Consider the following 22,995-nt stretch of genomic DNA (forward strand, 5'->3'; position numbering starts at 1 on the left):
TGTCAGAGGTACAGCCATGTCTAGACTGGGCCTTTGCTGGGCATTAGTTAATGCATACTAACAGCATGCTATACATCTAAGTCTAGAACTGACCTTTGCTTCAGGGACAAGTTGGTCCAAAGTCCTCCCAGGAAAAGTAAGATGGCAGGTCCTGGAAGGGGTCACTCAGCCCAGTTGACACTGCCGAGGAACTTAGCCAGCCAGCTGTGCCAGACATGCAAGAGCTGACTCTTACTCAACACTCAGCCTGACGGACATTGCAGCTGGCCAAAGAGCAACTGAAGCATTAGGCACTGGTAAACTAAGCTGATTTGGCCAGGTACCTTTCCTGGTTTGTCATAGTTCTCTATTTTCCCCCAACCCATGCACAGCCCTAATATTCATGAAAAACAACCATGATTTGGGAAGTAACAAATGGCTACCACCAATCCACTAATAAACCTCACAGTTCTGCTAACAAAACACATTAATTTTCACTTCTTCAGACTTGCTGCATCTTCAGCGTCTCTCTTTTTGCTGCATTCTCTGACAGCTTGTTGCTGACAAATTAAAGTTTGCCGTTATGGTATATCTTTCCATAACTCAACCAGCAAGGTATTAGCACAGAAGGAGCCCTTTTTCTTTCAATAACTGCTAATTAAAAGTGGTGCATATATTTTATGGATGAGCTGACCATACTCAGGGAGAAATAGTCCACCACCAGAGAGCAGAAATTGCTAAACACTGTACAGGGCTACAATGAATATCAGCAGCTGTGTCTGCCCTGGGACCAATGCAGATACTCCTTGATGCACCCTATTACAAATGTAGGGTTATTTAGATTTGTATCTAGAACTGGGTGATATTTTAGTTTGAATTTCTCTTCAATTAAAAAAAAGTCTCTTGTCAAAAAGCAAATTTCCATAAGAACATCTCTTCTTACTTCGGTTTCAAGTGAAGAGGAAATAATCAGATCTTTTCTGATTTCAGCCGCTGAAAACCAAAACACAAAATGGCTAATAATGTTTCAGCCATGGTTATTTATGTTTTCCTGGCAACCCAAAACATATGAAGGAAAGTTTTGAGAACTGAAAGCTGTTTCATTTTTGCTGATATTTTTATGTCACAGCACATTTCCCAACCACTCTGCACCTTGCGGCAGCAGCGGAAGAAACACCACTGGATGCAGTGGAAAGGCCTTGACCTACAAAATGATCTCCCGGTCATAATGTATAATGCTGCCTTTTATTACAGTCGTTATTTCTTGTATTTGTACTGAAGAAGTGCTCCATGTTGAAGGGTCCTCAATGTTGCACGGGCTGCTGCATAAACATGAACTAAAAGAGCTGACAATCCCAGTTTTCTTGTGACCTTGTCTACGCAAAGATGTCCTCCTTATCATGTCCGGTCCTTAGAGGTTCTCAATTAAAGCCATCAGTGCTATGCAAAGGGACATGTTCCAGGCAACTCTATCTTAGTGCTTAGAGGACTTGCCTACATTATTCTGTAAGAGCTATTCCTGATGATCTCTCTATGCAGGTGCTTTTATCCCAGAATAAGAACATCCACGCAGGGATTCAACCGGGAACAGTTATTTCCCTTTAAATTCACAGTTTCTTCCTCAGAATCAAATCCCATGCATGGACAAGCCCTTCGGACGTTAAGAACTGCTTGTGCCTCGAGCTAGCATGAGGGTGGATTTCTGGCAGCTGGGCCGATTTCTATTTTGCAGTTGTCTGGGAAAACCATTATTTTTCACAAGTCCTTGTGAGTCTCATTTGCAGTGTCTTTTGGCTTTGGACTAATACCATGCTAAGATCAAGTGTAGTTATATGGTGAGGCTGTCCCTTGCACTCTGAGCAGGCTGACTCTTGCAAGTTTCCCCAAACGTCGAAATGTGACTGTACAATTTTGTGCCAAGAGGGGACTGCGCTTGTGCTTTCCCCCAGCTTTCTCCTCAACCTTTTGGCTAGGAGCAAGCGAAACCAGGAGGCATCTGAACACCAAGACCCCTGGGCCTGGGGCTTGCAGGCAGGATATGGGGAGTATCCAAAACCCCTGACTGACAGGTCTGAGGGAAGCTATTTGCCTGGTGGTAGAGCCACCTAGATTGATGAGCTCTGCTCAGTCCAGATTTGAAACTTGACTTTTGGGCTTTTCCCAGTTGAATCTGGAACTGATTTGGCCCTTGGAAACAAAATATTACATTAAAAAAAACAACCCTGCAGTGCCACTCCAGCTGGCCCTCTAACACATAGTTTCTCAACCTGTGGGGTACGCGAGACACAGGCAGGTGATACGCAGGTACCCCACCACTCTCTCTCTCTTGCCCCCTTTTCCTCTCAAAACTATGGCAAAAAATTTGGTGCGCTGCATGTTAAAATTCCCCAGTAATAATTTGGCGTGCCATGCTTTGTGTGGCACCGGGTTCAGCCCTCCTAGCCTTGGGCAACAGCACTTCTAGCCCAGGTACATACTTGAGCTGTGCACCCCTGGTGTAAAAAGTGGCAACCCTACCCACACCAGATCAGACCTCTCTCATACCACGGCCTTATATACGCAGCCCTTCTTCCAGCACACAGTCTGTAAATATAAAATCCCCTGGAAAATTGAGCGTTGGGGCAGTTATTAACATTTTCAGAAGTTAGGGGGTACTTGCTACTTAAAAGGTTGAGAAACACAGCTCTAACAGATCCTGGCAGCCGGCTGCCTCCATGCAGAAAGGGCCAGCAGGTCCCGCCAGCCTTGGTGCCAAAACGCCCTGTGGTAGAATAACTGTGTTGAGCTTCGATGTTTGCTTCATCGGGGGAAAAGCCACGTCGGCACCTGGTAGCATCCCTGCCCCCCGGGGTGACACCAGGAGCGCCCCCGGGGCTGCGAGGGATGGCTCCCGGGGGTGCTCGCCCCCTGCGGCGGGAAGCGCGGCGCTCGTCGGGCGGGAGCCGCCGGCGGCACTGCGGCAAGCGCCGGCCCCGCGCTGGTGAGGCGGCGGCGGGCGAGCCTGAGGCAGCGCGGGGGGCGCCGGCGCTGCCGCTCGGGGCCCGCGGGCGGCGCAGTGGCTCCGCCCGGCCGCAGCTCGGGGGGCGGGGGAGGCGGGGACGGGCCCGGCCCGGCTGCGGCTCCGCGCCTGGTTGGTGCCCGGGCGGCGCCGTGGGCGCGGCTACCGGGTGGGCCGGCCCGGCTAAAGCCGCCCGGCTGCCCGCGGGCCCGGCAGGCTGCGCCGCGATGTGGGGCGCGTAGCGGCACCATGGAGAGCCAGCTGGCCCGTTGCAAGATCGTGGTGGTGGGGGACACCCAGTGCGGCAAGACCGCGCTGCTGCACGTCTTCGCCAAGGACTGCTACCCCGAGGTGCGGTGCGGTGCGGGGCGGGGGTCGGGGTCGGGGCCGGGGCCGGGCCGGGCCGGGCCGTGACGTGACGGCGTGTCCTGTGTCGCCCGCAGAACTATGTGCCCACCGTGTTCGAGAACTACACGGCCAGCTTCGAGATCGAGAAGCAGCGCATCGAGCTCAACATGTGGGACACGTCCGGTGAGGGCACGAGTGCCTGCCCCCGCGCCTGCCGCCGCCGGCCCTGCCCCTCCCCCGCTGCTTCCCAGGCGCAGTCCCCGGGCCCTTGCGTGCTGCACCCAGCAGCCCCAGGCCGGCAAGCGACCGCGCTCTGGGCAGGGCGCACCCCGAGGAGGTGCGCTCGCTGCCCCACCTCTAGCTTTTTGTCTTTTGGAGCCAAGCCAGTAGTGCTCTCTCTGTGTCACCCCTGGGCCCCGAGATGGTGCAGTAGGATGGGGGGGGGGGGTGCCCCAGGTGCCGGGGAGCGGGACAGGTGCTGTGCTGGGGTTGTGTAAGGGGCAGGGGCTGTTTTTCATCATTTCCCGCCAGCCCCACACCCATGCTGGAGCTTCTCTAAGGCCCCAGGAAATGGGAGATCTGAACATACCAGCACTTAGTCCTCGCAGAGATGAGGTCTCTGTCTCCCCTGTGCTCAGGGCCTGTGCAGCAGAACTGTGCCTTGCCCCAGATTTCGGAGGAGGCTGCTCCCTAGGGCTTCAGCTAGCTTCCCGTGTGAAAATCAGGTTTTGCTCTCTCGGTTCCTTCTTTCTCAGCTTAAGCCCACTGAGCTGAAATCCCCCAGCCCACACAGCCCTCCCACAGCAGGGTTGCTCTGCTGATTTGTACTGTTGGGTCTTGTCTCTGGGGAAGAGCTAGCTCCCTGTCTGGTAGAAGATTTCCTCCCAGGTAGCACAAGTGCTGGATCTGGGAGCTGTGCCTCATTGAGCTAGGTTTCCTTTTTTTTTTTTAATTTGAGTCCCAGGGCTCGTTATGATCCCCCCTCGAGCTAAACAAATCCTCTCCCTTGGGATGTGTATATGTGCCTTTTTGGATATCTAGTTGTATTGACACACCACTTACATGTGTGCTGGTAGACCTGCTTGGTTTGCTGCGTGTGTTCATGAAGACTGTCTATTTGGCGAGTGACTGCTTGGTCCTTAGAACTAGTGTTCCTGCTTCTGAAATGTTATTAGCTGTATGTTGTTGAATGTTTTCCCTGAATGGCATATTTTGCTGTGCTCTTGGACCAGCCTGGCTGTTTTTTATAGGATCTAGCTGAAGTGTAATATAATAAATGCCATGGTAACCCCATTAGTATAATTATTTATTCTTGCATTAAAGCGTGTATAGATTTTCTTGTCTCTTTCTCCCAGCTTGCACTAACACAGTTGCCTAGAGGTGCTGCCGTAAGCTGCATTCAGTTGCTATATTTACATTAGTGCCATTCCTGTTTTGACCACATAATTGAATAGTAATAAAACCAGTTCTTAGGTGCAATGTGAGGCTATAAAGGAATGAAGAAAAATCCCAACACAATTTTTAAGTGGATACCTCCCTGTGTCGGGGGAAGGTTTCTTTGCATTAGTTCTCATTTTACCTTTAATTTATTTGGGCTTTTGTTATGGTGGGGTTTTGTTGTTGTGTTTGTTTGGGGTTGGTTTTTTTTTTTTGGGGGGGGGGGTTGTCTGTCCTTAACTGAAATCATTCAAGAAGCCATAAATAGTCTTTCCAAACCCCAGTTTTGTGAGACTTTCATGCTTCTGCTTTGCATGTTAGCTGCAAGTGATCAATTTGAAATGAAGCTGATGAAAATATTGAACAAGCTGTTCTTGTGCGGCTGAAAACGGGACATGGGAAGTAGTCTATGTTGGAGACCTGGTGATAAGTGACACTATGTTGTTGGAGTCTGAACGAGAAATGAATTTCATTTCTCCATCCGAGAGCAATAACGTGAAACTTTACCTGAGAAGTTTGTTGCTCTTGCCTGAACTTCGCATTTATTCAGCTTGTGGTTGTGGGATTAGCTCTGCCTTACCCAGCATAGCTGTTGTATTGAGTCATAGACTTGATTTTTTTGGGGTTCAAGATAGATCTGGTGCCCCTGCTGGGGCTTCCTAACTGGGGAGATGTATCCTCTGTATAAAGGCCTCAGTGTCTTGAGAGACCAAATGTATCTTTTTTTCCTTTGCTGAAAGAGATTCTGGCTGGCAGCTTAGCTTCTGGAGGGCAACAAATAAGGTGCACGGGCCTCCATGCCTAACAAGGCATCAGCATTTAACTTCAACTTGAGAGAGGCTGTGAAGACTAAATACACAAAGTAATGGAAACTGCTGCATGGGTGGAGTGGGGGGGGGGTGCAGAAACGGACATTTTGACAGCCTTGCACTGCTGGATCCAAGGGGCTTTTTACTGCTGGGTCCCTCTGTAGGAGCCAGAGCAGCACAGTGCTGAATCACCCCCTTGGCTCTCCAGGGCACAACTTGTGAATGAGAACCTCACCACTGTCATGGTTCTGTTTTGTGCATGCTGAGGTCTGTTATCCCAAGCAGTTGCTGAGATGAGTTTCTAAACTGCAGTCTTGAGGACTGTAAGCAGAGAAAGGGTGCGGTGCCTTTGTTAGAGACTAAAGATCTAGCTGCCCACAGCAGAGCCATTTTTTACAGTTTAAAACATCACCTCGTGTGTGTGGGAGCCTGTCTGATGTACTGTGTGTGAGACGATGTGCTCAAATTTACTTTAGAGCTTTAAATGTACCCTGCCCCCGTCTCCTGAGATTTGTAATGAATGCAGCTCTACCTTTCTAAACCAAAGATGTGAGGTGTCTGTTGTGTATCCCTTTCTTTCTGCTCTGCTGCAGAAGAACTTGGATTCTTTCTTGCCCCTTATTGGGGAAAAATACAAACTGTGGGTTTTTGGAGGGGGGGAGGACTGGCTTTTTTTTTTCCGGGGGGAGGGGGCATTTAATGACTTTATTGCAGAGCAAGGTCACTAGATAAATTCCCTTCTGATGCAGCTTTACTTTAAAATATGTAAGAGCTGGTCCTTCAATACATGGTTTAGCAAAGCAACATGCAGCAATTTTCCCCAGTAATCAACCTGATATTTTTAGCCATAGCCTGCGAGCTGTTGTTGAATTTCCACTTCCTTTTGGAGACGCTTGTAAACAGAAGCTCTTGGTAAAAGAAGTTTTTTGCACAATAGCAAATTGAGCCAGCTGAGCTGACAGAGTGGCTAATTGCTCTGTTTGTGCAGAATGACAGTCAGTGGGGTGCACTTTTCCTGGTCTTGGGGCTACCCGCTGTCCCTTTTAAGCGGTTTCTCAGGCAGGAACATTGTTAATGCTAAATTCCATCCTCGACAGGAGGGGAAGGGGACCCGCTGAGAAGCTGCTTGTCTCCTGTCTTAACCATTCTTTATTTTAAACACTTGCCAGCCCCTGGCTAGGTAAATGAAACTACAGACTACAGACAGCACTGGTCTCTCTGACCTCCTGAGGTTTGTAAGAGACCTGAGCAGGGAACTGCCGGTTGATATCTCTCCCCATGGCTTCTGCAGCTAGTTGTAAAGTGCTTGGGGATTCTCAAGGCTGGGTGGGGTGATCTGGGTTGTGCCCAGTAATGGGCAACAGGGCAAAAGCAGTCCTGTTCAAACTTCTTCTATTGGAGCTGAGTCCAGTGAGGATGTTGCAACTAGTCTGACTGTTCGGGGGCTTGTGGGGCTGGGGGGGGTGCATGCAGTAGCTGGCTAATGCAGTAATTTTTTAACTGAATTTGCCCCTCTTACTAGCGGGTGATGACATTAGCAGACAGCAAATGAGCAGATAAAGATTTTTTTGTTTGTTTTAGAGAAGCATTACTTTTGCAGGGTGCATGGCAAGGACAGGAAGCACATTAATCTGAAAGGTATCTGGTTCCTCTTATACCAAATGGAGTGAAGGGTTTCCGTACCTGGGGGGTGGCTCTAGGCTGGAGTACAGTTGCTGGCACCTGCACTGCTGGTGAAGGACTTGTGCCAGGCTTATGCACCATTTCCAGCACATTGGGGCCCAAGGAATTTCACTCCATGCCTTTTTAGGTTCCAAATATCCATAACACAGTGAAGCAAAGATTCTTTGCCTGCCAGGCTCACCAGTCTTGTCCAGTATTTGTTTCTATTTTATGTCCATCCTACATCCAGATGCAAAGTAGTACCAGAAGGAATTTCATTTCTATTCTGCATCACAACAGGCTGTACTTGTGCTGCACTACTCCACCCCAAAGCCTTCATGTGAGGGTTTAGGTGTCTTTGTGCAACCTTCTTTAAGAAGTACTTTGTGGCCCCTGTGTGTGAGGAGAACCTACCTGGTGATCTGGAGGAGAGGAGCATTGTGTCTAGTGGATCTCTGAGAGACAAAGGGAGAGCTCTGACTTTGGGAGCTCTGTTCTGCAGACCCATGGCTCTGCAGCCTGGCAGAAGGAAGCTTGCTTTGTTCTTCAGGTATGCAGTTGCTGCAAATTCTCCTCATTACTATCCACTGGGACAAATGTTGGCACAAAAGCAGTTGCTGAGTGGCCCTGCTGTGCCACTTGTATCGGGGAACTTTCCAGTTTGACCTGTCACTTGTGGCTTGTTAAATGCTGTCCTTGGCTCTGGGACTGGGTTCCTCCTTGGAGCTCAAGAGTGGTACCTGATGCCTGACAAAGCAGAGATCCTTCCCTCCCCCAGCTGGTGTGGAGTGGAGAGCTTCAGCCAGGTGTTTAAAAGGTCTAGATAATTGTGTACCTTTTCTAAGGTTAGGCCAGCCACACTTCCAGCTTCTGGGGGGGTCACAAACATGTCTGCTCAGTGTTCTGGCTGTCGGTCAGGTGCAGGTGTTGGGAGGCCGCTGGGGTAGCTGCTGCCTAAAGCATCAGATATTGGTCATTAGCCTTTTAGGACCATTGAAAAACCCTGCTTTCTAGGAGAGAGCCTGAGTAGCCAGCCCTTCTGCCCATAACCTCTTCAAGGGCTGCTTCAGATTGGGGGTTTGTATTGGAGACTGCTTTGCCTGCCTTGGGGTACACTGGCTTTGCCCACCTCTTCTCTTTGCCTCCCTGGCTGAGGGATGATTTTTCTCCCCAGCAGTTCTTCCTTGTGCCTTGCTTATTAGCAGAGGGAGAAATGGCATTGAACTTCTTCAGAGGTCAAGGTGCAGATCGCAAGCCACGAGGCTTGGTAAATCTTGGATTTACCTGGACAGCTTTTTCTACTAAGGGACAATATGCAAGCCAAGTTAGCCTACACCTGGTCTGTGCTGAGGAGCTGGCACTGTGATACCTATCCTAGCCTGGTCCTCTAGTTGTAGGCACAGTTGACACCAGTTGTAGCGTGCCTACTTCTGGTGCCAGCAGGAATGTGGCCCTGGTATAGATAAATAACATGACTTGCACTGAGGTAGTTTAGCCCTGTTTGGCACTTGAATGTGCCTTGCTCTATATTGTGACTTGCATCAGCACTGCTGCCTGTCCACACCAGGGAGAGCACTGCTAGTGATCAGTTGGCATGACCTGGGACTGATTCCCACATGTAGACTCAGATTCAGACCCCTTCAGGCAGCTGGGGAGGGCATGTTTGCTGACATGACTGGAACCCAGAGTTTGCTACTGCTGGGAGTGATGGTGGGACCTGTAGTATAAAGGGCCTTCAGCACTTTTTAACACCATATCCTGCAGATGTGCTAGGATCTGAGCACCTGTGCACTGAAGCAGTGTCATCCAGCTGTAGTTGTGCTGCCACTTGCGGTGGGGGTCCTCTGGTGAGGGACTGCAGGTTTTGCCTGTTGAATGGTGGTGCTTTCAATTCTTGTCTTGAACAGGGAATCTCCGTACCCCGCCCCCCTGCTTTCCCCTCTGCGCTCAACAAACAATCTCTTGGTGTGGTCCAGAGTGTGGGAACTCCAGTAGTTTCTGATAACAAATCCCTCTGCAGTGGGAGCTACTGAAAAATGTTGATGAGATTAAGGAGCTGAATAGGCTGGGGTTAATGGTGAAGTTCCCTGTGTAAAATGCTTCCAGGATTACTGTTGGCTGTTCATTCATTTAGTCTACGGGAAAGTGCGAGGTCTGGTTTGGGAAGGGTGCCACTTGCACTCTGAGGTGGAAGGGGAATGCAAAACTGTCTTTTCATCCAAGAATAACTTCTCTAGTGTTCTCCATCAAGGCTTTTGCAGCCTGAAGGTAATATGCTTGCATTCTGTCTCTGTACAAATACATGGACTCTGTACAGCTGAGTAGTATGAGAAAGGTAAATCACTGATAAACTGGACAGAAGTCTGAGGAGTGCTGGCAGAAATGCCTATGCTGGAAGTAGACTGCAGAGGCATTTGAGATTGGTACAAGACAAGTCCAGCTGCTCTGGACAGGTACACACAGCACCTGGGTGTAGTGGGGCAGAACATCTCTTCATTGAAGGCAGGCCAAGGGTGTGGAGGAGGTTTCAAGGGCCCCTGTGCTAGCACAGAAGGACGGGGGGGGGAACATCCTGCCCATCAATGCTATGGTAGGTTGTTCTATGGCTGGGACAGTGTCCTGATATCCCAAGGCAGGCAAAGCAGTGTCTTTACTGTCTCCATCATTCATGCAGGCTGGTGAAGCCTTTAGAGGTCCTGGGGAAGAAGCTGTAAGAAGGTGTACTTGTGACAGCAGGGTAACCCAGTTTAGCTGTGAGAGTCTGGGCAAGAGGTAGGGCTAGCTGTCCTGAGACTGGCACTTATTTTTTCTGAGCCTGGTTCTCCACTGTAAGAGAAGAACTGTCTTTTTTCCCCCTTGTCTTGGACTGTAAGCTGTTTACAGGCAGTGTGGGGCTTGTTGCACCTTATGCTGTAAGCTGCGTGGATGTTAATCAGCTTAATGATGGGCTTGGTGCAGCAGTCGCGCCTTAAGGTGAAAAACCTGCTTTGAGTGTCTTTCACTTGCAGAGCTATGATTTGCCACTAGAGGCCTGGTGAGCAGGGGCAGGACCGCCTTGCTGCTCCTGAAACCAGCACTGCAGCTCTGAAGCTCACTTGCTTTGTCCGGCAGGAATGGTGAGCCAGTCTGCGCAGCAGCGGGAGGCACTGCAGCCACTGAGTGCTCCAGGGCTGAGGCAGTCACTCTGTCCAGCAGGAGCAGAGGTGCTTTGCCTGGCCCCACTGCACCCCCCAATGTCCTCACTTGCTCTGACGTGGGATGGGCCACTGCATCCTGAGATACTGGAAGACTTCAGTTTGGGCAGAATAGCTATGGGGAGGGCCACACCTTTATGGAAGTGGAGCAAAGTTAGGCAGATTGGAGATCACCCTACCCTGGAATGGCATAACTTTTAAGCTGAATGAGTGCTTTAAGCTACTTAACAATGTTAACATGTAGCTAATCCAGAGGTTAAGAGCTTCAAAAGCTGCCTAAAATTGCTGTGTAACAAGGTGGTGTCTCTTACTGGCCTGTGTTTTGAATGGTGTCTGATCTCTGGAGTCTCTTGGTGCCACAAAGGTAAATATTCATTAAGGGTGAGAAGAGCTTTCACTGCCAGGCAGGAGGCATGAGCAGAACAGTAGAGAGGCTCCCAGAGCTGTAGAGTCCCCAGAGAATACTCTGCACCCTGCCCCTCTGCTTTAAAACAGCCAAGGGGAACAGGCATCTCCAAATGTAACAAGAACATTCATTGCTTCCTTTTAATGCTCATAACCATCAGTCTGGACCCTGAACAGGGGCAAAGGCAGGTGAGGGGAAATGCTTCCAAACCCTGGCCCCTCGGGATGAGCCAAAGTGGCAGTGCATTCTGGGACCTGCTGAATTTGAGGATGCAGCGCCTGCTGAACTGCCTGCCACAGAGATCCTGAGCCATACAGCCAAATGCTCAGCCTTCCATGTCTCCTCTAGTAGTCCTATTTTGCCACTGATCCAGGGAGCTGTCTGCCATTTCCCCTGAGAGAACTGCCACCTGGTTTAGCCCCCCATCTGCTGCACTTAAACCATGCAGAGCAAACCATGTGTGTATCTACCTCTGAACTCTTGGGCATGGGACCTTCACTACCTGGCTGTCCATCCACCCAGCTGCAACTGAAAGGGTAAAACCTGAGTGTACTACTGGAAATGTGCTCCCTTGGCCCTCCAGCCTCAATGTATATGGGAGAGAATTGAGAGGGACTTTGTTCCATGTCACACAGACACACAAGCTCCCCAGAAGCTGTTGGACATGACCTGTTTTGTGGAGCCTTCCAAGTGCAAGAACTGAGTTTTGTGGGCCTAGCCTGCAGGCCCAGAGGTAGCAGTGAGTGCATATATCTGAGCACACCCAGCTCCTGTGCACTGTGAAGTAATGCGTATGTGGTGAATGAGATGGCAGGAGGACTTTGTATGGCACAAGCTCTCTGGCCCCTTCCTTAATTAAGGATTCCTTTGCCAATAAGCACGGCAAACTGGACTTCCTGTGGGTGACAATTGTTCAGTAACGAGGGCTGGAGAGGGGCCCAGAAATGCCACATCAATCATGTGCTCCCTTCATCCTGGTCATGTCTATCCTGAAGATGGGCCAACTGGCCTAGTTAGTAATTTATTCCATTGACTTTTAGTGTGCATCACAAGAATTAAGAGCAGAGGTTAATTGTCTGTGTTGATTAGCTGTTGTCTCAGCCATGTGCTTTCCAGCTGATTGCTTGCTCTGCCTGGTCGAACAATCTCTTGTTTCCTCATGAGCTTATGACCATGTGCAAATGCTGAAGACAGGAGTGGCCCCTGGTAGAGCCTTGGAGAAGTATGCTGGGAACTTGGGCGTGCAAGTCCATCTGGGAGGGGAGCTTGGCCAGAGGATTGCCCCTAGTTAGCTATTTTTTTTGGTCCACTGCATTGTTGTGTGTCTGGTCTGGCTTCAGGCCAGCACTTGCCTCTGTTCCCTGACACTAGCATCCCCCTGCCCATTTCTAGGTAGAATTCATTGTCTTGTTCAAGTTACTGTTGTGTGGGCACAATTTTATTTTGCAGCATAGAAACTTTGCTTTAGATGGAAACCTAAAGCAAGTCCTTTGCCCAAGGTGGAATACTGACCCCAGAGACTTTCCTCCTTATTCCCTTCATGGCACCATGCCTTGCCTTGCAGTACTGCTTGCTGCTTCAGATCCTACTGCAGGGGTTGGTGTCCTGTTGCAGCCCTTTGTATCGGCCCTCTGCACCCCTTGGTGAGAAGATCTTGCTGCTTTCGAGCTGGTCTGGTATTCAAACAGGGCTGGCTGGTTAAGCCTTACTGTTATGAAGCCATGTCAAGCTCTGACTTTTTCACAGGGTGAAGTTCATTACTTGAACAAAACTTCTGAAATGCTGTCTCAGTAAGACCTGCAGGGTGCTCTGGTAAATGTTGCTCACAAAAGGAATTTCAAGGTGCTACTGTAGTGGGCATGTTGGGGAAAGCCCTGCTGTCCGGTTGCATTGGCAATGACATCGGGGATGATTCGGGGCTGCAGCGGGCTTTGTTTTTGTTGATTTGTTGCTTTAAAAATGCCAAGGTACCCAGCATAGCAGATGGTGCCTTGCTATTTATTGTAACCTGCAATACACTGCTTCATTTACAAACCTTGCATTTTGTATGCAGATGTGGTGTTGCACTCACCTGCAGGGAAGCACAGAGGAGGCTGGAATACTTGTGACTCTGTTTGATCTCTCTGATCTTCTGTTTACTAGGTCCACTTTGCTCTTGGAGTTATTTGCCTATGTCTGTAGCTCAGGGCTGTCCAACTTCTGTGCTGCATGTGACCCTTGGCTGCAGAGGCCTCAGGGCATGCCACAGAGCCACAGGCACATGTGCAGGAACCCCATCTGCAGAATGAACAGCCTGGCTCCCTTCTTTGCTGGGGAATGGGCAGCCTGGCCCCCTGTCACTGCACTGTTCTGCTCCCAGGAGGAGCAGCAGCAGGACCCAGAAGCTGGAGACAGGAGGGGGAGGCCCTGGCCACCATCCTCGGAGCAATGGGCAGAGTGGCAGCTGGGCAACAGCCTGCAGACTGCATGTTAACCCTGCCAGTTGGACAGCTCTGCTCTAGCTGATTTTTGTCACTGAATTGTGACACTTCATGCTGCTGATCTTCCTGCTCTGAATTCTGGTGCATACATCCATCTGTGGCCAGTTTGTTATGCTTTCCCAGTTATCAAGGGCCCTTGATTACCAGCATGCTCCAGTTATTTACCGAAGTTGTTTGATTGTTGTCTTTACTGCTTGGCACCAGTCCTAAGCTGGACTCCTAATGAGCTTTGTGTGGCCATTTAAAATGGGCTTCATACATCAGCAAAGACCCCATTATCAGGCTCTTCCAGGCAATGAGCAGCTTGGCTGGGTCAAGGGTCATGACCCGTCTTTGTATCCAAGTTAACTGGGGTCAGGAGTCTACTTGGAATTTGCTTTCTGGAATATCTCTGCTCCATATGAGTTTGTTGCTAAGTTATTCCTCTGACTTGTTAGGAGAGAGAGGGACTAGTTGAGATTGGGAGGCAGCAGCTGATCTTTTAACCAGTTAAAGCTTAAATCATCTCCCTGATCTGACAGTGTGTACTGCAATGGACAGGGGTAACTCATAACTTCTTGGCTTCCTCATTTAGCCCATCGGTCCTCATGGAAAGGACATAGGGCATGCATGTATCTTGCACTGTCACATTCCAGAGAGACCAAGCCCACCTCTCTTTGAATACTGCCTTTTCTTTGTAGCTTACATATTGCAAAATCTTCAGGGTAGGGACCCTTCCCCGTCACATGTATACTATTTGCCACACTGAAGCAATGTAAATAATTAAGTCTTTCTGAGAAGCATCAGTTCCAGGGAGTCCCCAGTGACCTAGTCTTGAGGGGCCCTGGGAACCTGAGAGAATGAAGTATTGTCCAGCTGGGTCTCGCTCAAGAGCCCTGCAGCGGGATGCGCTGCTTGGAAGCAGGGGCCTTTTCATGAGTGACTGGTGCCATCTTAATCGGGGGCATGTGTCCCACCCTGCAACCAGTCCCGTGGATCTGGATGGGGGAGTGTCCCCCTGTGGCTGATCCCATGATGGCTGATCACTGTGGCTGGTGCTGGGAGTAGCTGCAGCGATCAGCTGGTGCTTGCAGGGGAGACGCGGGCATTATATTTCCCCCCCCCCCAATCACCTAAGGGGTGAGTGCAGCTGGTCAGGGCGTGCACCCCCCCGTATGCATCACCACTAGGTCCTCTAAAGAGTTCTTGCAAAATAGGACAGGGATTCCAAATAGCAGTTACCAAAACCTTGGACCTTTCAGCTTTTTAGAGGAACAAAACTATAACCTGTCTGTGATCAGGACCTCTTTTTTTTGCCAGCTTAGACGCAGACTTAAGTTACAGCTACAATTCCATTAATGATTACCCTTTAAACACAATTCAGGTATAGTTAAAATTCCTCTAATTATCTCCACTCAACCAGAAAAGAGGCAAAAGACAAATCTATAGTCTGACCTTTTACTGTCATACCCCAAAAGCACAAGACCAAACACTGATTCTACTGCCTAACTAACCCCCAAAACATAATGCAGCTTCTCATCAACCCAGGAGACTTGGAAGGTGGTTCACAGACTGGCAGCAAGTTTTCTTAAATATGTGGACTTTCCCCCTCTCTTCCCATTTTCCTTCCGGTTTATATCTTTCTGTATATAGAGATCGCTTTATTCTAATAATTGTTCTCTGATTTTAGTTTCATCCAGATTTTTTGTTTCGTTGAACCTTTTGGGACTGAACTTAACCAATTCTCTTCTCAACTTGGAAGGTGTCAATTAGTTTGAATTAATGCCCTTGTGAAGGTTACTTCTAGAAGGGAAGATCTATTATTCTTCCCTTTGCTATCTTGGAATGTGATGTGCCTCTGCTCTGTTTTCTTGTTACCTTTATTTATAATCTTCATTGACCAAGCTGCTTTGTTTGTTTAGTTGGTTTTTTACAGCTTATGCCAGAAACTTAACGTAATGTACTATTAAACTATATTCAGTACATTTATTACATTTAATCACTACTGCTGATACACTTAACTATATCATGGCTTCGGCTTGTTTTGGATGATCTAATTTTAAGGTAATCTTTTATAATGTCTTCTTTTAGGCCCCTTGCTCTGTTTAATATTAAGCTTTCTATCCTTTGCTAGGTGTCATGTTTACAAAGATTCATTATGTGGTTACTCTGAAACAGGCTTTTGGGGTCTCCTGCTTCAGTTTTGTAGTTTGGCATAGACCCCTTGAAAACAATCATTGCTAGCAACAATTCATTTATATTTTTTGTTTTCCCATATCCAGTCAACAAAAATACATTATCATTTAATAGGATTCTAACTAGTTGTATATAATTCGGTTCTTCTCATCAAAAGATAAAATGTCAAATTGTTAGTAGCAGCTGTAATGGTATTTTCCAAAAAGCAATTATTTGCACCTGGAGTAGCCCAATACTAGTGGTCTTGACCAACAAATTTCTATTCTACTTTCCAATGCTACTGCTTGTGGCTAAAATGCAAGCTTAAGCACAAAGTGTCATAATTTAGTTCTATGCTAGGTCCAGATCTGCCCTTGTCCAGTGGCTGAAACACCCAAATGACATGTCTGAGGCTTACAGAGCAGGGGAAAGACATCCAAGTACAGACTGCAGATCTATATGGGCCTATACACAGTAGCAGTGAAATCGGTGACCTGCTCGCTCACTGTAAATGTCAACCTGAAGGTCAAATGAAGTTTAGTAGAGAGTGTGGCAGAGAAGAACACCTCTGTGTGATCTAATCCCATCCTCCCACCTGGTGCAGATGTGACCTGAGACTGTTTGTTTAACTTACACTGCTCTGCACAACCTTTCTCCCGGAGGCTGGCCTGCTTTGCTGGGCTTCCAGTGGGTGTGCTGACCATGCTGGAGAGTGACATTGAAAACCTTTGCCTCTCCCTGCATCTGCAGAGGAAACAGCAGCTCTGAAAATGGCCTAGATTTCTTAAAAAAGCAGCTGGAATTTTTTTGCAGACTCACCATGGGGACCAGCCTGGCCTCTATTTACCAAAGGCTTCTGGGAAGGCTGCCACTTCTGTCCCTTTCATTCACTGTCAGATTTTCAATCCAGTGTTTTTGTACTTCTTTACTTCCCTTTACAGGCCCTGGGAGGGGGACAATAGCTGGGCTGTTATAGCCAGATATGTCTTTCTCATGCAAATGAGCTGCATGTGGAGGAGGCTCCATTCAAGGACATACCTCAAAGCTCAGTCCTCTCTGCATGGCAGTGGAGCTGGGAGGGGGAGCCCAAGAGCATGATTATTCAGAATAGCTTTTTGTTGGCCTGTGAACTGCAGGATTTTGCAGAAGGGAGTGGGGAAGTCCTGGGCAAGCACTTCTTTCTGATGAGGGGACTGGATTGAAACAGAGAAGGGATTAGTTAGCAAAGAGGGAGCAGGCTTGTTTAAGAGAGAGACAGATGGTAAAGAGATGTGGTTTTGGGCAGTGAGGGCCATTGGGCTTCAAAGCCCTGGATTTGTGTTAGTGGAAGGAGTTGTATATATGATGTTCTGTGCAGTACAGGAAACCTGCTGTATGATGCACTGGACCCAAACAGGATTTTCAGAAATGTCTGTAGTGTGGCACATGTGCACTTCAGATCTGCCTTTTGCTTCTGACCAGTCATAGGTCACATTCCGCAGCCAAAAAAATATCCTGGCCCTCTGGTACTGAGGAGGACTTTTCCTTGCTCCGTAACACACACTTGTGCAGAGGATGTTGTTGCAGCAGCAGCTACCAGCCATCACAGCCTTGCTCCCTGACATAGCTTGGCACCTAGCTGAGCTACTTTCAGCAGAAGAAATGCCTCTGAATCAGCTGACGTGGAAGATGCTGGGCAGTGTTTCATCTATTTTACTCCAAGTTATTTCCAGCCCTGGATTGCAAACCCAGTATCCACCTGTCCATTTCCCCCTTTCTGTGCAGCCCCCCCCATCCTATGTTGCATGTTGTTCCTACTACGGGCTGGTGTGGGAGATCTCTTGGAGACAGCTGAGGTGCTGTAGAAAGTGAAGGTTCTTCCTTCTGACTAATGCTCTGGTGTTGAGAGGCCTTGTGTTTTTGGGGAGGGGTGCTGTCTTGGGATGCGATAACAAAAAATCAAATGCAGCTTCTTTAACAAGCATGGGCTGAGGGGTAGTGCAGGCTTCCTTCCAGCTCTCACTGTGGCTAGGGTCCTTCTGCCATCCTGGATCCCCTGCAGTGCCACCTGGGCATGCTCTGTCCTTAGAAACTTCTCACCCTCCCCTCTCGTATTCTTCATCTCCAAGCACTTTTAATTTTTTTTTTCTTTTTTTTTTTACTGTACTTACCTGTATGCCCCCATGGAAAGACTAGGGCGAAGTTATTATAAACCTTTGCATTACTGGAGGAGCTGAGGGATTAAGTGATATAAGGTCACAGAGGAAGTGTGGCAGAGAAAAGACATTAGCCTAGGGTCTTCCAAGATCCAGGCTGGTTCTTGAACCACCAGACTACTTGTCCTGAGTTCTAGCCGCCTTAGCTGTGTGACCTCACCAGCTGGGTAGCATGGCTATGTGCTGTTATGGACTGGGTACAGTAATTTGTAAAGTGTATTGGGACCCTTCAGGCTGAGGCTCAGTACAAATATATTATTATTACCACCTCCATCACTTGCCAGGCTGGAGGGAGGATTAATCACAAACATAATTAAACTCAGCCAGCACTTCATGCAGTATCAAGTTGGGAAATGTGGTGTTCAGAATGCTAAAACAGCAGTGGCCAGGGTACCACATGATCCCATGCTCTCCATGGCCCCCAAACTGAGTTGTGCTCTTGTGTTGTTGTCCATCTCCAAAGCCCTGAGGGCTCTCTTCAGCCTGGGCGTCTGTTGCTGAGAGGTGTGTGTTGGAGTCAACACCTTTGAATCTGGCAGATGCTTGTAGAAATAAATCCTCTCTCTTGAACATACACAAGGAAAAACTGGAGCAATTGGATTCATTAGAGGAGAAAAGGCAGAGGTGGAGTCTGGTAACACACTTCAAATAAACAAGGAAAATGGTGATCAATTGTTTTTCCCTGTACAGGATGCAGGAATAATGGGCTTAAATTGCAACAGGGGAGATTTAGGTTAGATACTGGGAGGGTGATTTAAGCAGTAGAAAATATTCAACAAAGGGGTTGTGAAATCTCAGTTGTCAGAAGTCTTTAATGGCAGGTTATATAAATGCAAAAAGGTTGCCATGAGGAGAGGGTTGGGTTACTGTATTGCTAGATGTTCCTTCTAGCCCTATTTTTGTATCATTTTATGTGGTGTTGAATTCACCCCAAGAAAGCCAGGCTTAAGCTGGCGTAATGTTTCTCTTCTTCCTCTCCATACACATTCACATTCATATCTCTTTAGTACAACATCACACATTCTTCATGCACACATAATTCATGCAACTTGTAGGTAGATGGGGCCCTGCATCTTGAAGTCCCATGCATCTCTCATTGACTTTCTGTATCAAACAAATAGATGGTGCTGGCTTTAGTTTGGAAACTGAAGTGGTAAGTGCAGCCCACATTCACTTGCCTAATGCAGTAGCTTTGTCCCTCCTTCCTGGTGACAGCTGCCTTGTACATTAATGCCCGTAAAGTGCAAAAGACCTGTAGTGTTTGGGGGACTGCAGGGGTTACTGTTTAGTGCTATGATTCTGGCCCAACTGGAGGTGGGATCTGAGTCCAGCATTCTGGGAATGATGGTGGAAAGTGAGCCCAATGCTTCAGTTCTGAGAAGGAGCCAGGGCCTTCTGAACAATGGGAGGAAGGGGAATAGGAATGGGACTAATGCATGTTGGTGACATTTCTGCAACGTCCACCTCTTTGCACAAGACGGAGGGTGCCCAGATATTTGGCTGTCTGCTAGGAGTCTGGAATCAAGTCTTCTAAGCCTGGGGTGGGGAAAAATACAGCCTGCGGGCCAGATCTGGCCCACCAGGCAACTTCATTTCGTCTATAGGTGTGCATCAATTTAATTGTACCCTTCCCAGCCTATGTACTTCACTCTTACCCTCCTGTTTGGCAGTGCCCTGGCCTTGGCCAGCATGAGCAGGTTCTAGGCAGGACTGCTGCTGCCACTGCCGCAGCTGCCAGGGAACCTGCTCTGCTTCCTCAGCCTCCAGCAGCTCCACCTCATGTCCGTGCTGCAGCACTCGTTCTGTAGCCGCCCAGCAGTATGCGGCTCCAGCCAGTTATGGGAGTTGCAAAAAGGTTGGCAAGGAGAGGAGCCAAGCTGGGCTGCCTCTTATTGCATGGGTCTCATGTACAGGTCCTAGCACCTGCATGCCACCGGGGTGGGGTGGGGGGGAAGCACCGTGAGATGGACCTGGCTTCCTGGCCCTGCTCCCTGTCACCACATGCAATTCACAGGACTCCTCTAGAAAGAAGGGAGCAGGGCTCCCTCCCACTTCTGATGGAGTCCCATGATATACATGTGGTGGCAGGGAGCAGGGCCAGGCAGCTCGTTCCATCACGCAAGGCTTCTTCCCCCGGTAGTGCACCAGTCCCAGGAGCTGCATATGAGTCCCATGAAGTAAGAGGCGGGCCAGCCTGGCTTTGCTCCTTGCTGCCCCATGCAGTTCCTAGAACTGGCTGAAACCATGTACTGTCAGGTGGTAGTGCCTGCATGGGCTATGAGCATCCTGAGGGCCCACCTCCTGTTGCTGCTCTGGCCAGCAGCAGAAGCTGTGCCCCAGGGAGGGAGGTATATGAGGGTGGTCCCCACACTTGCATCCTGCCCACAACTGCCGCATGCATACACACACTACAAGAGCAAGACTTTATTTGTGAGCTATTCTGCAGTCACTTCTATATGCACTAGGCCAGGGGTTGGCAACCTATGGCACGTGTGCCAAACATGGCACGCGGCATGGTTTTTTATTGACACGCAGGCTGCTTCCTGCTCCAAGGGGTGGGAAGAGGCATGCCCAGATTTGAGCAGCACATGGCTGCCCAGGAACAGCCTTGTGGTGCTGCTGCTGACCCCAGCCCCAGAATACTACCCAGCCAGGTAAGAGCCCCTGGTCCCAACTCTAGCCCGGCCCCAGCCCCGATCGGGGACCATCCCCGCCCTGATGGCCCTGGCCCCAACCCTGTGCTGTTGGCCGGCAGGCCCCAGCTGGCACCACTGCCACCGCAGGCCCCATCCCCAGGCTGGGCAACATGCTGCCAGTGGGCCAGCCTCAGTCAGCACCATTGCCGCTGCGGCCCCCAGCCCAGTGCTAGCACCGGGCCGGGGGTGTCAGCAGCATTGGGATGGGGCCAAGGCTGTGGACCTGCATGGGTCCTGGTCCCATCCTGGCGCTATAGACAGTCCCAGCCACATGCTGCTGGCAGACCTGGCCGGCACCACCGCAGCCACTGGGCCAGGGCTGTCGGCAACAGTGGGATGAGGCCGGGGCCCAGGCCCGTGCACCTGCGCCAGCCCCTGCCCCGGCTGGCACTGCTGCTGCCTGCCCCATCTTGGTGCTGCCAGTGGGCCAGGGCCACTGGCAGTGCCGGGATGAGGGTGGGGGGCATCCTGGTGCTGAGGGCAGGCCTGCCCCCAGCCATGTGTTGCTGGTGGGTCAGGCCCTGCCCCGCACCTCCACCACCTGTCCCAGCCCAGTGCTGCTGCTGAGCTGGGGCCATCTGCAGCACTGGGAAGAGGCCAGGGCCAGGGCCTGTGGACGTGCATGGGCCCCAGCCCCATGTTGATGCTGCAGATGGCCCCGGCCAGCACCACCACCGCCGCCTGTCCCAGCCACTGCTGGGCTGGGGCTGTGGACCTGTACAGGCCCCAGCCCCATCCCAGTGCTGCTGACAGTCCTGGCCCCAGCCACATGCTGCTACTTGCAGGCCTGGCCCCAGCCCTCTCCACCGGCACAGGTCCCAGGACAGTGCTACTACCAGGTCGGCCGCCGGCAGCGTCGGGATGGAGCCGGGGCTGGGCCCCACGAACCTGTGCGGGACCCAGCCCCATCCTGGGGCTGCCGAAGGCCCTGACCACGTGTGGATGGTGGGCCCCTGCACGGGCCCAGCACCGGCTGGCACCACCACCACCACCACAGGCCCATGTCCGTGCACGGTCCTGGCCTTGGCCGAGTGCTGCCACTGGCCCCATCCTGGCGCTAGTGACAGCCCGGGTGTAGCCCCAGCCCATGCTGCTGTGGGGCCCAGCCTGGTGCTTTCAGCAGGCCCTGTCCCCAGCTCCAGCTGGAGCTCCATGCTGCCCACAGCCAGGCTCCAGCCCCAGTCCCCTGTTGTCTGCGGCCCCTGTTGCCTGGGTCCACGCTGCTGGGTGGCCCTGGCTCCACAGCCTCGGCCCCAGTGGGTGTAGTGCTGGCACCTGCTGTCTTCCCAGAGCCCAGGGCTGGGAGACAGCCAGGGCAGGGAGGCAGCAGTTCTTTGCAGCCTCCCAGCCATGGAGCCTGGGCTGTTCCCAGCAGCCAGCTGGGAGGATGGAAGCCCTGCTGCAAGCAGCCCAGGCTCCATGGCTATCAGCAGCTACCCGGAACCTGTTTTTGTGGCATGCCGGCACTCCAGCACCTTCCAAGGTAGGCATTGTGGGTTTTTTGGCACTCCAGTCAAAAAAACATTGCCTACCCCTGCACTAGGCAAACATAGATAAATCCAGACAAAAATATTTTTTTGAAATAAAGTCAAAGGTATTTTAATTTTATACTGTAAAATTTGTCTTTTTTTTCTGGTTCCAAAATGCCTTCCCCCTGCCCAGAGGAGTAATTCCAGGGATATGGGGAAGGACTTCTGGTGGCAAAAATCAGGGGCTGGGACTTCCAGTCCCAAGACAGTGATCAAGGGGTGGGGCTACCACTGCAGCCCTCCATAGCTCACCCAAACTCTTTAAGCGGCCCTCCAGCCAAAATTATTATTCGCCTCTGTTCCAAGCAGTTTCTACAAATTCATGACCAGAGGTGTAGTTCAGTGCTGGCAGGGGGCAGAGTACCTGTCAGGGTAGGAGCTTGTACTTTGATAGCGACATGTGAGCTAGGGCTGCTGCAGCTGCAGGATAAACTCCTTGCTTCTAGGTGCAGAAGTTTCTCCCATGCAGGCTCCCTGCAGACCACCACACTGGTGCCCCACTCACCTGCCCAGGGCTGTACCTAGATGGGGTATGCTGGCACATTGCACCCCCTGTTGATTCCTGCTCCACCCAAAGTTTAAAACCAACTGCCTGGCAGCGGCATTTCTAGTCAAGCAGTGCTGAGGCAGTCCATTTACTTCATGACTCTTTATAGTTTACTTGATTCCCTTCTGAACTCTTTATTCCACAGGAGTTAACAACCCTCTCTTCTCTTCAATGGTCTTGATGCTCCACTAATCAAGCAGTCCTTTGTTCTGCAATTCTGCTGTCTTTGGGCTGCTCCTGATAATGAAGCTCCCATTTCACAGTCTTGCAAATTGTTTTTAACTCATTCTAATGAGTTTATGCTTGTTTTTGCTTCTATCTTAAACTGAATAATACAGCCACCCCTAGCCCTGTAGCATATTAGTAAAGTATCTAGTTTCTTTGTAACTAGAGAAAAACATGTTGTGTTTATGTGGTGATGCACTTCACCATGTACATGCCTTTTTTAAATTCTTCAGCTGCCCATGTGCTTGCTCCTAGTTACGCTACTACTTCTTACCCCTTACGCTGCTGTAACGAGAGAGAGAGAGCTCAAAATACACTTTACCCACAATTCAGCAC

At 50.1% G+C, this 22,995-nt stretch overlaps 1 protein-coding gene across 1 annotated transcript in view; it reads left to right on the plus strand.

Annotated features, from left to right (window-relative positions):
* The first annotated feature begins 3,101 nt into the window (after positions 1 to 3,101).
* The window catches only part of RND2 (Rho family GTPase 2), a 38,873-nt gene continuing 18,979 nt past the window's right edge, over positions 3,102 to 22,995 (plus strand). Inside the window, exons 1-2 of the mRNA XM_090044074.1 lie at positions 3,102 to 3,328; positions 3,421 to 3,508. Of these exons, the coding sequence (XP_089900200.1) occupies positions 3,227 to 3,328; positions 3,421 to 3,508 (190 nt within the window). The 5' untranslated portion in view covers positions 3,102 to 3,226. The remainder of the gene's footprint in view (positions 3,329 to 3,420; positions 3,509 to 22,995) is intronic.

This window comes from Crocodylus siamensis, chromosome 4 (genome assembly GCF_052110815.1).
Source record: "Crocodylus siamensis isolate JL-2025a chromosome 4, ASM5211081v1, whole genome shotgun sequence".
Classification (NCBI taxonomy): Eukaryota; Metazoa; Chordata; order Crocodylia; family Crocodylidae; genus Crocodylus; species Crocodylus siamensis.